Source organism: Dasypus novemcinctus, chromosome 18 (assembly GCF_030445035.2).
Source record: "Dasypus novemcinctus isolate mDasNov1 chromosome 18, mDasNov1.1.hap2, whole genome shotgun sequence".
Classification (NCBI taxonomy): Eukaryota; Metazoa; Chordata; class Mammalia; order Cingulata; family Dasypodidae; genus Dasypus; species Dasypus novemcinctus.
The window spans coordinates 41,023,510-41,038,416 of NC_080690.1; the positions used below are offsets into that span (position 1 = coordinate 41,023,510).

General features: G+C 55.7%; 1 protein-coding gene across 1 annotated transcript in view; it reads left to right on the plus strand.

Annotated features, from left to right (window-relative positions):
* The window catches only part of ZNF423 (zinc finger protein 423), a 327,078-nt gene that overhangs the window by 59,367 nt on the left and 252,804 nt on the right, over positions 1-14,907 (plus strand). The window contains exon 2 of the mRNA XM_058280049.2: positions 1,412-1,471. Coding sequence (XP_058136032.1) covers positions 1,412-1,471 — 60 coding nt within the window. The remainder of the gene's footprint in view (positions 1-1,411; positions 1,472-14,907) is intronic.

A 14,907-nucleotide genomic window follows, 5' to 3' on the forward strand; every position in this document is an offset into this window, starting at 1 on the left:
TCCCTGCAATATAATTCAGGACAACTCCAAGTCCCCAAAATGCCCCCATGTCACATCTCCTTTTCCCACTCCTTGCCGTCAGCAACACCTGTGGTCACTTTCGAGAGGCAAAACCTGAAGCCCAGAGGTCAGATCATTTGCCCAAGGTCACCCAGCTCCTTTGGTCGAGTAGCCGGGGCTGCAACCCAGGTTTTGCCACAAGCCAGCCCGTGGCTTCTCTGGCTGGCTGCCCAGGTGGCTGTGTCCCTACCTGCCGTGGGCGTGGCAGGGTGAGTCACTGCTTTCCAGGATTCTGCCCATCATCCCCAGTTGCCCCGTCCCTGAGGCAGTCTTGGGTTTGGGTCCATATTTCAGGAACTCTTTCCAGGTGTGTGCCCTCACTGAGAGGCCTTTGATAGGATCTAACTCAGTGACGCCCGACAGGTACCTGGCCTGGCCCACTGTGCACCCGGGCAGTGACAGACAGTGCCGTGTCGATAGCTCCAAGAGCGTTGGGGTTCTGTGGTGGCTTCAGTCTGTACACATTTAGCACTTGAGAGCCCGTTAAAGCTGAAAAAATACTGTGTCTGCACATTTTTGGCTTAAACAAAGTTCCATTTTACAAAGTCCCTAACCCAGCTTTAATATTATTACGTGCCCCCGTCTGGGATTAATTCCAGGACAAGGGCTTTATTGTGCAGCATGGCGTTTCTCCCATGTTCTCATAGTGCGTGGCCTCCTCTGGCCTGGGCTCACATGCCAGGGGACCGGGTGATGGGGCACCCCCTCCCCACCCCACCTCGCGCTGCAGGGGGGGAGGGGGGTTGGGTTGCCTGGTGCCACCGACCCATGCAGGGCAGTGCTCAAATCCTCTGCCCATGGGAGAGGGGGCCTCGGCATGTCGAACTTCTCCAACCTTTGAGAGCAGCCTTGTTTGTTTCTTGGAACAACGGAGAACACCTTCACGTCTCTGTGGTGGTCTGTGGGTACTTGGGAGGAAGATGAAGTCTGCAGGATTAAGGCGAGCTCTGAGCCTTCGCTTAGGTCCACAAGTGGCAAAGGGCTTCATCTCAAGTGGAAACTTTGATTATAGGTCGTGGTGGCCTGCAGTGCTGTGTAGAGATAGAGTCTATGCTGTTTCCTGGCTTGGGCCAATGCTGTGATTGATTAGTCATGTCTGCCAGGGGCACAGGGAGGGAGAAACAGAGATAATGGCACGTAATTGCTCTTGATGTTTTAGTCTGATCATTTTACGTCTCTGTGAAACCAAAAGGCCCCTCTGCAGGCTTTTAACCCTTCTCCCCTGAACATGGGTATTAGAAGGACTCTCCCCCAAATGCTCCTCCCTCCCTGTCCTGTGGGCCCCCCTCCCCCAATTATTTATGTGTACAACTTCAAAACTCACAGGTCCCATCTCTGCTCTCTCTTTCAGTCGAAGAGGGGGAGGCCTCGGACTTCTCGCTGGCCTGGGATTCCTCCGTGACAGCATCAGGTAAATGCCTGGGGGCTGGTGGGAGGGTTTCTTGGCATCCTGGGGGGCTGGCCCAGGAACGCTGAAAGCCCCCCAGCTGGTATGGAAACCATAGTCTTCATGTCCCGTTCCTGTCTCCAGGCCAGACTCCTCTGTGCACCATGATTTTTATATCAATTCCATATGGTCGATCGACTCCAGTACGTATGGAGACGAACGTGCCCTGTCTCCTGAGGGCCTTGCTCCCTTCCTGTGGGCTCCTTCACGTGAGCCTCAACTCCCCCCGCTCACGATGGGGAGCTCCTGCAGTGGGCAAGCTGCTCCTTCATTCCCATCTAACTTCCTAAACAGCCACTTCTAATAGGACGTCGAAACTCCAACCTAAATCAGAACTCTTCCGTATTTCCCCCCTGGGAGGGGCTGCATCGTACTCCAAGGCCAGCCGGAGGAGGTAATGGGGAAGCTCAGTCATCTGGGTTGTCTGGGCACTGGGGAACTTGGCTTTCAACTCAGTTCTGCTCTTGCATAAGCTCCTTCTCTTCTCTGTGCCTCTGTTTCCCCCAGATGTAAAAAGAAGTGGATGAATGAAGTTTTCCCAAGTGCAAAGTTGTGTAATTTGGAGCTGCCCATGGAGTTTAGGATTGGGACTGACTTTGGGGTGCCTGGGGGCTCCCGAATGGGGCACAGCTCTCCTGTCGCCCCTCATCCAGGCAGAGCCTCTCTTGGCTGTGGTGCCCCTGGCCGGATGCTTGATTCTGTCAGGCAGTGCAGGGCTCTCCTTTCCTGTCCCCCTCCCCAGCTTTGTGCCAGGCCAGGCCCAGGACCCTCCCAGCTGGCTCTGGATTCATGGTGGGGCTGGAGCCACTCCAGGCCTCTAGAATCTTAAGGCTCCAGCAGAGCTAGGAGGGCCTCAGTCCAATGTGGTTCTAGGCATTACGTATGTGGACAAGAATCATTACAATGGTTATATATGCATGCTAGATAAAAATACAGTCAACACATCTAATTTGTGGTTTTTAAAGGCATTATGATTTGAGATGAGGCTGAATGCATTTGAGTGAGAGAAACAAGGTGTTGGAGGACCTTTAAGGAGTGGTATGTTACTACTTAGACTCAGCAAATATCATGAAGATGGTTCACAACTGACTGAAATGTGGGCAGTGCTGGTGTAGATTGACCAGAAGGTGAGTGGGAGCCGGTATTGGAACCCATGTCCCTGACTCCTGGTCCAGTGCTCTTTCCAGCAGGATCTGGAGGCTCCTTAAAAAGTCAGAAGGAAACTGGTTGACCAGGCGTGGGCACTGTGCTGTCTGCAAGTGCGCTGGCCCTGGTGACAGGGCTTCCTCCACAGACTGGGAGCAGGGCAAATTTGAGGGATTGTCATGGAGGATGGAGGAAGGGGCAACGTGGCCCCTGTCCTCGCTCCCTCTGGTGTGGGGGAGATGTGGTGCTCATGGCTGGGGGGACACGGTGACGATAAAGCTCTCCTTCTCAGAGATCTGAACTTCTCGACAGATGCGGGTGGACATGCTCAGAGAGGAGGTCTGCGCAGAAGCCAGGCAGCTGCCCAGGCTTGCCGCCAGCCTTTGAAGAGGGACCCCCACAATACCTCCAAACCCCTGAGCTGGGAACATGCCCAGCCCAGACCCTGCAGTTTTGGCTGCACAAAGTGGACATCCCAGCTGCTCTCCCAGTGGCGCCGGAGGCAGTGGGGACAGGGAGGGCGCCAGCAGTGGCCGTGGTGGATCGAGAGCCCTGGGCAGGGGGAGCAGGTGCCCGGGACTGTGTACCGCTCAGCTGGTGGTCTGCTGGGGCACCGGGGGAACACCTCCCCAGGCAGGAAGCAGACGCCCATTCTGCAGAAGGCAGGGGCCGTTTCAAAGGCCCAGGGTGCCCCGTCGGTGCTGCTGTTCTGTGATTGCATAGCAGGATGGCCAGACTTGGGGCCTCTCGGCGGCACCTGGAGCGTTGGAGGTCGAGGGATTTGCCCATTTCCAGCCAAGAACCCGCGGCCGGTTGTGCATGGGTTTCAACTGTGGCAGGTTGGAGAAGACCCTGGCATATGCACACACATGTGCAAGAAGTGCATGACTCCCTGTGAGTTCCCCCAGGCCCCCTGTGGTACCAGTCAGCTCTGGCTTACCTGCTTGGAGAAGGAGTGAGGGCAAAGCCTCCCGGGCAGTGGCTGGTCCACAGACAGGCAATGGAGTGTTTCGTTTCCTTTGGCCCATTTCTAATGATTTTTAAGTGTGTGCATGTGATACATTTTCCTTCCCGATTCTGCTTTACTTGTATTCACAGAGCAGGGGGCACGGGAGGTGGCTCAAATCCTGCGGGCAGGATGAAGTCAGCCTGGGGGCAGCCCTGGACGTGGGTGATGGCTACACTTACTGGGCACTTACTTAGCTGTGCCAGGCCAGCAGCACCCATGCTCCCTGTAACCTGTCACTGAAGCCTCAGGACAACCACTCAAGGGGTGCTGTTTCCAGCCACAGCTCCAGAATTCCTCTGTGGGTTGGTTTAGGGGCATCCATCTGACAGACGATGGGGTCCAAGGTCTGGCTGAAGCTGCTTTTGTAGAACCCCTTTCATTAAACTGAGAAAATGTCGTTTGGCCGCATCAGTGCATGGGAGCAAGTGCCAAGAAAGATTATGGGGGACTAGAATCTCTCCTAGCCACTCTTGGCATCGCTTCTGACAATTACTGTCCTCGCTTGGCGGGCGAGGGAAGGAGGCTTGGAGGGGACGGTGGTTTCTCTGTGGTCCCCCCTCTAAGAGCTCTGGAGCAGGGGCTCGAACCTGAGTCCTCCGGATGCCAGAGCCTGTGGTTTATCCACTGCCCTACCTGGAGAGACGGAGAGCTGAGGGGAGAGCTGATGGCGGGGCAATGGGGGGCGTGGGAAGGCAGAATGAAAACGCATTTTGCTCACCAGGACTAAAGGTGGGCCACGGAAGGCTTGTGGCCCACCAGGCTGAGGTGGGCAGAGGGGCGGAGAGCATCTCTCCAGGCCCTGTGGGGAGCTGTAAGGCATGGGGCAGCCCCCTTCTGCGACCGCCTTCCTGTCCCTGGTGCAGGCTGCTCGTTGTCCTCCCCCCGCCCCCACTGGCCCTGGCCCCACGCTGCATGATGGAGGACTCCAATAAAGAGGAAGAACCCGCGGCGTGCTTCGGCGCTCGCCCCTGGCCTCCCCCAGCCTCCTCTGCCGGCGGGACCCCTGTGGCCGCCCCCAGGAACAGCCTGGCCCGCTCCGTCCACGTCCTGGAGCCTGACAATGATGGAGAGCCCAGGCAGGAAGGGGGCAAATGATCAGCTCACAGCAATATTCTCCCGCCTGGCAAGGGGGCACAGGGCGGGGGAGACGGGGCCCACTCTCGCCTCTTGGCTGATAATTGCAGGGCTCCTGAAGGCAGCGCCCGTGGGAGGAGCACCGGATTCGGAGTCAGGATGCAGGGTGCCTAGGAGGCGTGGGAATTGAAACAGGCCACTTCCCATTGGATCTGTTTTTTCTTATCCCTGAGAGGGAGTGGGGTGGGGGTGGGAGGTGACGCATATGTTAGAGTGAGACAGTGCAAGCCAGAGAACCTCTAAACCTGGTTCTAGCCACATTGCCTTTGAGCGTCCCTCAAACACGGGCTGCTTTGCGTGTGGTTTCAGGGGCTGTCATGGCTTAGCCCCAACCCGTCTTCTCGCCACCTTCCTAGGCCGTAGGTATGAACTCCTTATAAATGTGAGGATGTTGCACACGTGAGAGCCCGACCAGGGGTCAGAGCTCCAGGGCCCACCTGAGCCAGGCTGGCGGCACAGCTGTGTCAGGGGGTCGGGGGCTGAGGTACCTGCAGGACCCAGGCCCAGTGGGAGGGCCACTGCCCTCGGCTCCAGGCACCTGCGCCCTGGGGCCCCCTGGACCCAGGATGGCCAGATCTTCTGAGTTTTCACAAGAGGAGCCAGAAAGCTGGATTTCCTTAGGAAATCATTAGATTTCTAAAATAGCAACTCATATTTTTTTAAACAGCTTTATTGAGATATTATTCAGAATTTGCCCGTTTAAGCGTGCAGTTTAATGGGTGTTCGTATATTCCGTTGATGCATTGGTGCAGCCATCACCAGTTCACTTTTAGAACCTCGTCATGACCTCAAAGACAGACCCTGGGCCCTACAGTTTGCACCCCCTCTCCCTCATTTCCTGCCCTAGCCCTAAACTACCACTAATCTACTGTTCAGTCTAGACTTGCCTATCCTGGACTTTTAATATAGCTGGAATCATACAGTGTGTAGTGTTTTGTGTTTGGCTTCTTAGCAAATTGCTTTCAGAGTTCATCTGTGCAGTCGCTTGTGTAAGAACATCGTTCATTTTTATGTACACAGATACTACATTTTGTTTGTCCATTCATCCATCGATAGGCGCTTGGGTTGTTTCTACCTTTTGGCTATTTTGAATAATGCTGCCATGAACACTGGTGTACAAATATCTGCTCAAATTCCTGTTTTCAATTCTTTTGGGTGTATACGTAAGAGCTGAATTGCTGGGTCATATAGTGATTCTTGCTTAACTTATTGAGGAACTGCCAAACTATTTTTCACAGCAGCTGCACTGTTATGTCAAAAAAACTTTATTTTGAAATAATTTCAAACTCACAGGACAATTAAAAAATAATACAAATCCAACTCAGAGAACTCCGATATGACCATCCCCCAGATAGCTTGATCTAACAATTTTTATTGTTTTGCCACATTTGCCTTATTATTCTGTCTATGCACCTATATTTCTATTTTATAAACATTTGAGAGCAAGTTGCATACAGCATGTTCCTTGAACACTTACCACTTCCATGACTGCACCTTTCAAAATTCCTACCGATGATGCATGAGATTTCCAATTTCTCCATATCCTTGCTAGCACTTGTTATTTTCCTTTTCTTTCTTTCTTTCTTTTTTTTTAATATCCTAGTCGTCTTGGTGGGTATGAAGTGGTAATTCATTGTGTTAAAATAACACCATTCGGGCCAAGCAGAGTCCATCTGCCGGCTGTTTTTGGCCTAGCCATCGATGGTGAGGTTGCTAAATGTGACTTTAAATAGCCAGAAATAGCTGCTGTGTACAGCAGGGGAAACAGAGAGAGTGCGAGGTTTGTCTGTCTGTTTTTGTTTATTATTATTTTTGAAATAGTGAAATAATGAAGACGCTCTAATAATGATTGAAGTGATGAATGCACTACTATGTGATTATACCAAATACCATTGATTATACACTTTGGATGAACTGCATGCTTTGTGAATACATATCAATAAAATTGATTTGTTTAAAAAAAGGAGGGGCTTGGTGTCCCCTGGCCCCACCCTCCCTCCCATTGCTCCTCCCTGCCCCACCCCCAGCCTGGTCCCATGAGGGCGCCCACCTCCCCTGCCGTCTTCTGGCCCTTCTCTCAGGCCCTTTGGAATAACAACTCTAGGTGCAGGCGCCTGGAGGCAGGAGCCTGACTCTGAGCTGTCCCAATGTGGCCTTTCCCGAAGCAGCTGCTTCAAGTTGACTGAGCGCGGCCCCCTCCCCTGGTGTGTGTCTGAGCTGCAAGCTGAATGCCTCGCCTTGACTGGCCACCTAGTCACCGGCTCATGGGAATCTCCCGCCTCCCCGAGTCAAGGACAGAGGTTACCCCAGACAGACAGCTCCCTTCCAAGGTGGCTGCCCTGCGAAGAAGAGCTGGGGGCGCACTGACACCGAGGTCGGGAGTGGGGAGCGGGTGCCTGGAGATGCCTGCGTAGATGGTTTGAGAGGAGTCCTTGATAGTCATCAGCTGTGCGATGGCCCAGCAGCCCACAAGCCTCTGACCTCTAGGTGCTGCCCTGGGACCAGAATTTGAGACATCGTCCTCCTCCCTTTTAGGCTTCCCTCTAGGGGCCAGGCTTCCGGCTCCTTGCTTTTTCATGCTGGAGCATTTAAGCAGCAGACAGCTCCGTGGGTGGGTGCTGTTAAGTCCCCTCTGCTACAGACCTAGGTGCAGACATGCCAGTGACTCTCTGAAGTCCCATAGCCCGGAAGTGGCAGAGCCGGAATTTGAACCCAGGCCGCCTGGCTCTGAAGCTCAGGTGTGAATTTAGCACCTGCACTGTGACATGGCAGGCTGGCCTGTGAGGATGTTGTTTAGAGGGGACTCAGAGGCTTGGCAAGGGGTCAGATCCAGGCTCCGTGTCCCTCCCGGGCAGGGTGGACCTGCCTCACTGCAGCCAGCCTTCTGTTTCGCTGTCCGGAAGGAGAGGAGGTGTGTGTTTTGAAGGCCTTGCAAATACTTCTGTCTTCAAAGGCCAGGCTGCCTCATGGCCCTTTTTTATGACCATGCCTGGGTGCTGGGCATGGGGGCAGCTTGGGGGTGCTGGGGGGCTGGGATTAGGGCTGCAGGCTCTGGGGGCTGCTCGGGTGGGAGGTCAGAGCTGGCGTGTGGGCATCTCGTGTTCTGGAGGCCCCTTGGGGACAGCGTGCAGGGAAGCCTTCAGTTTTTCTCTTATTCTGGTTCTGGGTGGGAAGAGGGGTTGAGAGAGGGGTCAGGGTGCAGCCCCCACTCTCCCAGCAGAGGGGACAGCTTCCTCACCCCCTGCAGCCCTTCTCTCCTCAGTTTTGACTAGTGGAGTGGACAGAAATGTCCGGAAGGCTGGATCTTTTGCATTAGGGAGTTTCGCCTCCTCCGAGCTGCCCAGCCTGCGCTCCTGGACTGCTGCCTCTCTCTCTCTCCCCTCCCTACTCGTGCTTGTTCGAGCAAGTATTTATTATTTCAACTACTTCAAAAAGTGCCACCCCCAACCTTGCATTTGTACATCTGGCTCTTCCCATGTCTCTCGGTCCCTGTCCTAGCTCCGTCGTCTGTGTATAAACAAACCTTCCCCATAGGTGGAGGCCCAGCGAAAATATGACAGCGGATTCCGCTGGAGCCCAGAGAGCCTTGAGCTTCGTGTATCTCCACGGCCCGCGGGTCTTTGCACCTCCACGGCTGCCCTCGAGGCTGTCCAGTGGACGGCGCTCATTGTCCTATGGCCCCTGCCTTGGTGGACATTTGACCTGCCTTTCATTTTTGGCTCTTGTAGATAATACCAGGATGAACACCTGCACAGGTGGCCTTTGTCTCCTTTGCGGTTTTTCTTTGGGGCTCCAGCACCTTTTAACTTTTCCTTTTAATCCTTAAATTCTAGGCTGGAGAGAACCCCTTCCTCCGCCCTCTCCCCACAGGATGACCTTGAATTCTTTCCTGAGGGACCGTCCCACACGGGGTCATCAGTGAGGACGGCCGGGCCTCTGTCCCCGTAATTCCGGCGTGGGGTCACGCTGCTGTGACCGGCGATTCAAGTCCCCCAGGCAGCGCCGGCTGGCTCGGCTGGGGCTTTCCACCTTTTGTGCTCGGGCCGCCAACCCAGCCATCTTCTCGATGAGGACCAGGGGACATTTTAAAAGGAGCAGAAAAGTCTCGCTAAATAGATGTAGAATTTCCCAGCATTTTAAAGACGTATGAAATGCATTTTTATGTGGGGCCAGCTGGGGAGTTTCTCATTAGCTCGGCTGGGGAGTCTGCGGGGAGTTGAGCTAAGTGGAGCCAGGCAGGCTGGGTAGGAAGACGTGGTGGTCCGAGCTCACCGGGGGAGCGTGGCAAGCATGCGCCGGCCGGGCTGCTCCCCGACCCTCGCCAGGCCGGCCCGGGCTCTGCCTTTGTTAGAGCTGCTTCTCCCCGGCACAGGAGGCCTTGGAAACCTTCAGGTTTCGACTGAGCTGAGAGGTGCGAGCTGAGAGCCGAGAGGTGGTCGCTCCGTTACCATGGCAAGCAGTGCACGAGGTAGGGCATCCGTGCCCATGGCGCTGCAGCCCTCCCTCAGACCTCGGGGGCCCCGGGGCCTCTGCCCGCCTCTCACCTGGCGGTGCCGCATCCGGGGCCGTGCGGGGGACTGGGACCGCTCTCCGAGGCGGTGTGCTGTGTCCTGCCCGCCCTCTCCCTCTGGCTCTGGACCAGCCTCGGGGACTCCTGCTGGGCTGCCCCCCTTGCTCACGTCCCCTCTGACTCGTCTGCTGGGCACACGTGTGTGCCCCAGCCTGAGCGTGCATGTGTGTGCTCAGTTGCTCCAGCGTGCCCCTGGGTGTGTGTGAATGAACATGTGAGGGGCACCTTCTTCTGATTTCTTTTGTCCTCGCCTGTCAGCGTGACACCCGGCTGATGACTTCTCGTCCCTGGACTTGGGCTTGTCTCACTGACCTTGGGCCCTCTGGGTGGCCTTGGGTGGGGCTCTCCGCGTGCCAGCGTCCCGCCTCCCTGGCCTGATGCTGGTGGGGGCTGCCCGCTGCCCGCAAGGCCGCTGCCCTGCCGCTCGCTGGTGCTGCCGGGCATTTCCGGGGACATCAGCCAGGAGGACTCCGCTACGGGGAGGGGCTGGTCTGCTGTCTCTAAAGCTTGGGTGCTCCCTGAGGACAGCAGGGAGTCGCCTCGGTGGTGTTGGCCCCTCCCTCAGGCCCCGCGACATGGGAACCAGGAGACCTTTTGGTGTCCGTAGCTGGGTGGCTGGGGAGGAGGCCGTGGCCTCCTCGTGCACTTGGGGAGGTCGTTGCCCGCCGTGCTCTCCCCGTGTTGTCCACCTTGGTGCTCCGGGGTGGTCTGCACCACTGCTGCTCAAGAGTCACTGCGGCAAGTTTGGGATCTTGTTAGGAGGCAGATTCTGGCTCAGCAGTTCTGGGTGGGGCCTGTGATTCTGCATTTCTAAGCTCCCGGGTGCTGTGGATGCTGCCCAGCGGCGCTGAGGCCTCCTGCCTGTCCCCCTTGGCCTCTGCTTTTGCTCGGCCCCCTGGCTATGGAGCCCCTTCTTGTGCTCTGGAGCCCACAGGATGCCTCCTCCAGGAAGATCGCCACCGCTGCGTTACAATGTTCCTTCTGTTTGGCTCCAGTTCCCATGCTGCTCCACACACTCCATGGGAGAAGTGACCAGGTCTGATTTCTTGTGTCCCCAGGGCCCAGCCCTGCCCATATGCCAAGCTGGAGAATGTCCCCTCTGCCCCTTCATGTGCATTTGCCCTTGGCAGACCAGGGCCAGAATTTTGTTTACTTTGTTAAGAGCAAGAACTGGGTGGGAGGCCACTTATTAGCTACTTATTAGCTAGCTGTGTGACCATGAGTGAGTTACTGCACCTCTCTGTGCTCCCATTTCCTCAACTGTAAAAGGGGGCAATGAAAGTCGTACTTCCTGGGCCATCGTGATCGCTCCACGCGAGCTACCACATGGAGTGCTTAGCTCCTGGGCGGGGGGGGGGGCACTGTGCACTTTGATTCATGTTATTGATAACTCATCAAGGCCTGATTGGAGCCTAGCTGTGCGCATGGATCTTGGTGGCGACAGAGAAGGTCCAGATGAGCCCCTCCCTATCTTCAAAGCTCCCCTCCTCTCTTCCTTCTTTGACTGGCAAGCTCTGGTCATTGCCAGGGTGGGCAGGGCAATCTCATCTTCACACTGGCGCAGGCCTGGGGTGGAACGGAACCTCAGAGGCCCACCCTCCCTCGTGCAGATGCTAGTTGGTGGATGGGGAAGGGTGAGGTGGGGTGGGACTTGGGGGGAGGGGCAGAGCTGGCTCTGAAGGCAGGGGCCCTGGGGCTGTCATGGGATCAGGCCCCCCTGGGCGGAGCTGGGCGCAGGCTGCCTGGCCCGCCCAGCCATGGTCAGTGCCCGGGAGGAAATGGCCAAGGTGGGTCAGGCTGTGCTGGGTGGCTGGTGCCGCCTTCTTGGGTGGACACTGCAGGCTCCCAGGTTGGGGATGGTCGGTATATCAGCCAGTGTGGCCTCCCACAGGGGTTTGGCTGTCATCATCTCAGCTGACATTATCTTAAAGTTCCTCAGGTTTGTGCATGCACACACACACACACACACACACACACACACACACACACACCATGTGCGTGTTAGGCCGAACCTGGGTCACTGATGCCTGCCTGGCTTCAAAAATCTTTATTTTGCCCATGCTGAGAATTCTTTTTTCCTTTGCTGTGGTTGGTTGCTTTAACTGATGGCTGCTGGCCTTGCTTGGTAGTAGTCAGCCCATTAGAGTGAAACTGGTAAATACAATCTGTTTGGCCATGTTATTCTCTTTCTCAGGACTAAAGGCTTTGCAAGTGCTCAAGCTTTGAGGAAGCAGGGGCAGGGCCTGCTTTGCTCATTGTTGTGTCCTCAGCAATTAGCACGGTAATAAAAATAACAGGAACAGCCACCCACCTCCTAGGGGGCATTCTCTTGGTGCCTGGCTGGGGTGGGGTGAGCACCTCACATGCAGGTTACCTCATTTGACTCTCAGGCACAGGCGGTGGGTGGGATTGCCATTTCCGTTTCACAGACGAGCGGCTTGGGCTCTGAGAGGTTCAGAGGCGGTGCAGTGCTGCACACTAGCTGGGGGCAGAGCGGTGCAGCGATGCGCGCCAGCTGGGGGCAGAGCAGGGATCGGAACCTAGGTGGGCTTGGTCTGCGTCGAGGGCCCCTTTCTTTAGTTGCTAATTCACAGTGCCAGGCACACAGTGGAGCCCTAATGATAAATATGTGTGGAATTAAGTGCACTAGGACGTGCTCAGGGCCCTGACGGGCCCATTACCGTGACACAGCATGCGCCAGAGGCTGGCAGGGGCTGCGTAGGAGTGAGCAGGTCCTGGTGGGCATAGCCCAAGGATGGAGCTCATTGGTGATGTGCAAACTCACAAGTCATTGTGCATGCATATGTGCACGCAACATGTGCACACAAAATAAGCACACATACAGACGTAACACATATACATACAACATACACCCACACACAAGTACCAGCCACACACCACATGTTTACACGTATGTGCACACAGCACAATTCACATATATGTAGCCGCTGCACAATACACATGTGTACACACCCACATACATGTACCTTCTGCACAATGCAGACACATACATAGATGCACACACTCAGGCACTTGCAAATGTACAGATACAACTGCACATAATGCAGATATAAGTATAACATGCGCACATACACACTGCACATGCACACCCATTTGCACCCCTGTGCATATGCAAGCCATGCACACACACGCACACATACACGCCTGCTTCTGCACACCCTGAGGATTGCAAATGGGCAGAAAAGCCAGCTGCATTGCTTCAGGGATGCCTGTCTCCCAGGCTTGGGCAGAGCTCCCCACAGCTAAGCAGGCCTACAGGAGGTCCAGGAAGTCTCCTTGCTCTCCAATTTCTTTTGTCGGTTTCTTTGTCCTTCAGGGCCCGGGACATTCTTTCCAGCTGAAGCTTCACCCCCTGCTGTGCTCCCAGTTGCTGGGTGGACCGAGTGCAGACCTAGAGCCCGTGGCCCCTGCGTCTGTTTGCCTGCCTGGCCTGCTCTGACCCGCATGTGCTCCCACCCCCAACTTGGACATGACTTCATTTTCCACCCCACACCTGCCACTTTAAGAGCCCAGGGGCCTGGTGGGCCTGTCCCCAGGGCCCGGGCTGGGGAAGACTGGACAGCTGCGGGTTCGGGGGAAGCTTTGTTAGCTCCCAGCCGCCTCTTGGAGACAGTGCTGGGGAAACAGAAACAAAGGCCGACAACGGCCTCCTTCCCTCCCCGGGCGGCCCGGAGCAGGGCCTGCAGGGGCGGCCTCTGGGGGCCCCTGTTATTTCCTGTGCTGGCTGCGGGGCTCCCGGCCAGCCGCGCACGGGCAGGAAGCGCGCGGGGCAGGGCATCTCCGCCACGCTTGGCTGGCCCGGCCTTCGGAGGCCAGGGTCGCCACTTCTGCCAGCAAGGACCAGTGGGGTGCCCCTGCTCGGCCAGGGCCCACTGTCCCCGCCGACCCCTCCCTGCCGCAGACCCCACGTCTGTGCCGGAGGGTCCTGGCTTCTGCGGCCCAGCCTCTGCATCTGGTCTCCCCCGGTTGGCCCAACTCTTTGTGGCCTGCCCAGAGCCGAGGACAAGGCCGGGCAGGGAGCATTCAATCACATATTAGTTAATTAACTTGGGAGAGTATTAGAGCTAAGCTGAGATTTAGCATCAAGGTTAGGGTTCGGTTCAGAATTGAAGTTAGGGTTCTGTTTACCAAGCCCTACCGACCTCAAAGACCGGAGTTAAGAGCGCGGGTTTTGAAACAAACAGACCTTTGTTCCAGCCCAGGATTCACCACCAGTCCGTTTATTAGATAATTGTCCAGGTGTCTCTTCTGTGCCATGCCAGGCCAAAGGGATGCAGTGGTGTCCTTGCCCTCCAGGACCAACCTCTAGAGTGGGGAGGCAGGTTGTGAACGGGGGGACGCACATGGCAACACTGATTAGCTCATTAGCTGTGGGAATGGGCTTGACCAAGTTCTTGCCCCTCCCTGATCTGTAAAGGGGGGCCACCAAAGCCCCTCCCTCGTGGCATCAGGAAGGGTAAGTGAGGGAGCTGCCACGGCACAGCACAGCACCTGGCACATGGCTAGCTCCCACTGAATGGATGTGTGATTATCGCAGGATGTCACTGTCCCCGCATCAGTGGGCTGCCATAGTGGGTGAAAGAACTGAATACGTCTGAGCCTAAGATGAGGGTCAGCTGAGCTTCCTGGCAGCCTAGGCCAAAAGAGAAAGTAGAATGATGGGTGGCATTTGATTGAAGTAGTTGGGATGGACAGACATTTTTCTCAGGCCCTAACTGCTGAGGAAATGTGGTGCAGATCCTCATTAATCATTGAGGAAAGACTAGGCGCTATCTCAGTAACAATTTGGCACATGGTACAGAAACGTCTTTCCTAGAGTTCTTTCATCAATCGACCCTGGAAAAACGCTGAGGATGTAAGTGCACACCCCAGGCACGGAGTTAAGCGTGGTGCAGTCTGGAGGGAGCTGGGCCAAGATCAGGGCTGCCTCAACTGGGCTGTGTCCTGGGGGTGGCGGAAGCTGCTCAGATATACTTCCCGCATGCCTGGTTAAATGCAATTAAATGGGTTTCTTTGGAGCAGGATCTGGAAGGGCCCTTGATGTGCCACTGCACACTTGTGAGTCTGGGGAGAGTGCTTCGAATTTACTTGACCTCGGAAATCCTCCCCCCTTTTCCGAGGATCTCTTACCCCGCCTCATGTGTTATCAGAGCACGGTTTTGTCTATATCCTTGTCATGAGCTCAGTGGCTCTGAGGACCCCTTGTTGAGGTGTCTGGCTGTGGCTTGCGCCCACCCCTTGCTCACTTTGTATGGGATAATCGTCTCACTTATTTCTACCGACTGGGTTGATCCAGCTTCTGAGAGGGGTGCAGTTGGGGAAACTGAGGCTTGGAGAAGCTAAGAGGTTCTGAAAGGTTAAGAGGGCTCAGGGCTGGGGCTCCTAATTCAGGGCCTTCTGTAGACAGGCATGCCTAAATGCACACTTACACACACACACACAAACACACTCCCACCTGCCCACTCTTTTCCTACTGACATGAAGAGTCCGTGCCTGACACAGGAAGTCCTGCCAGAACCT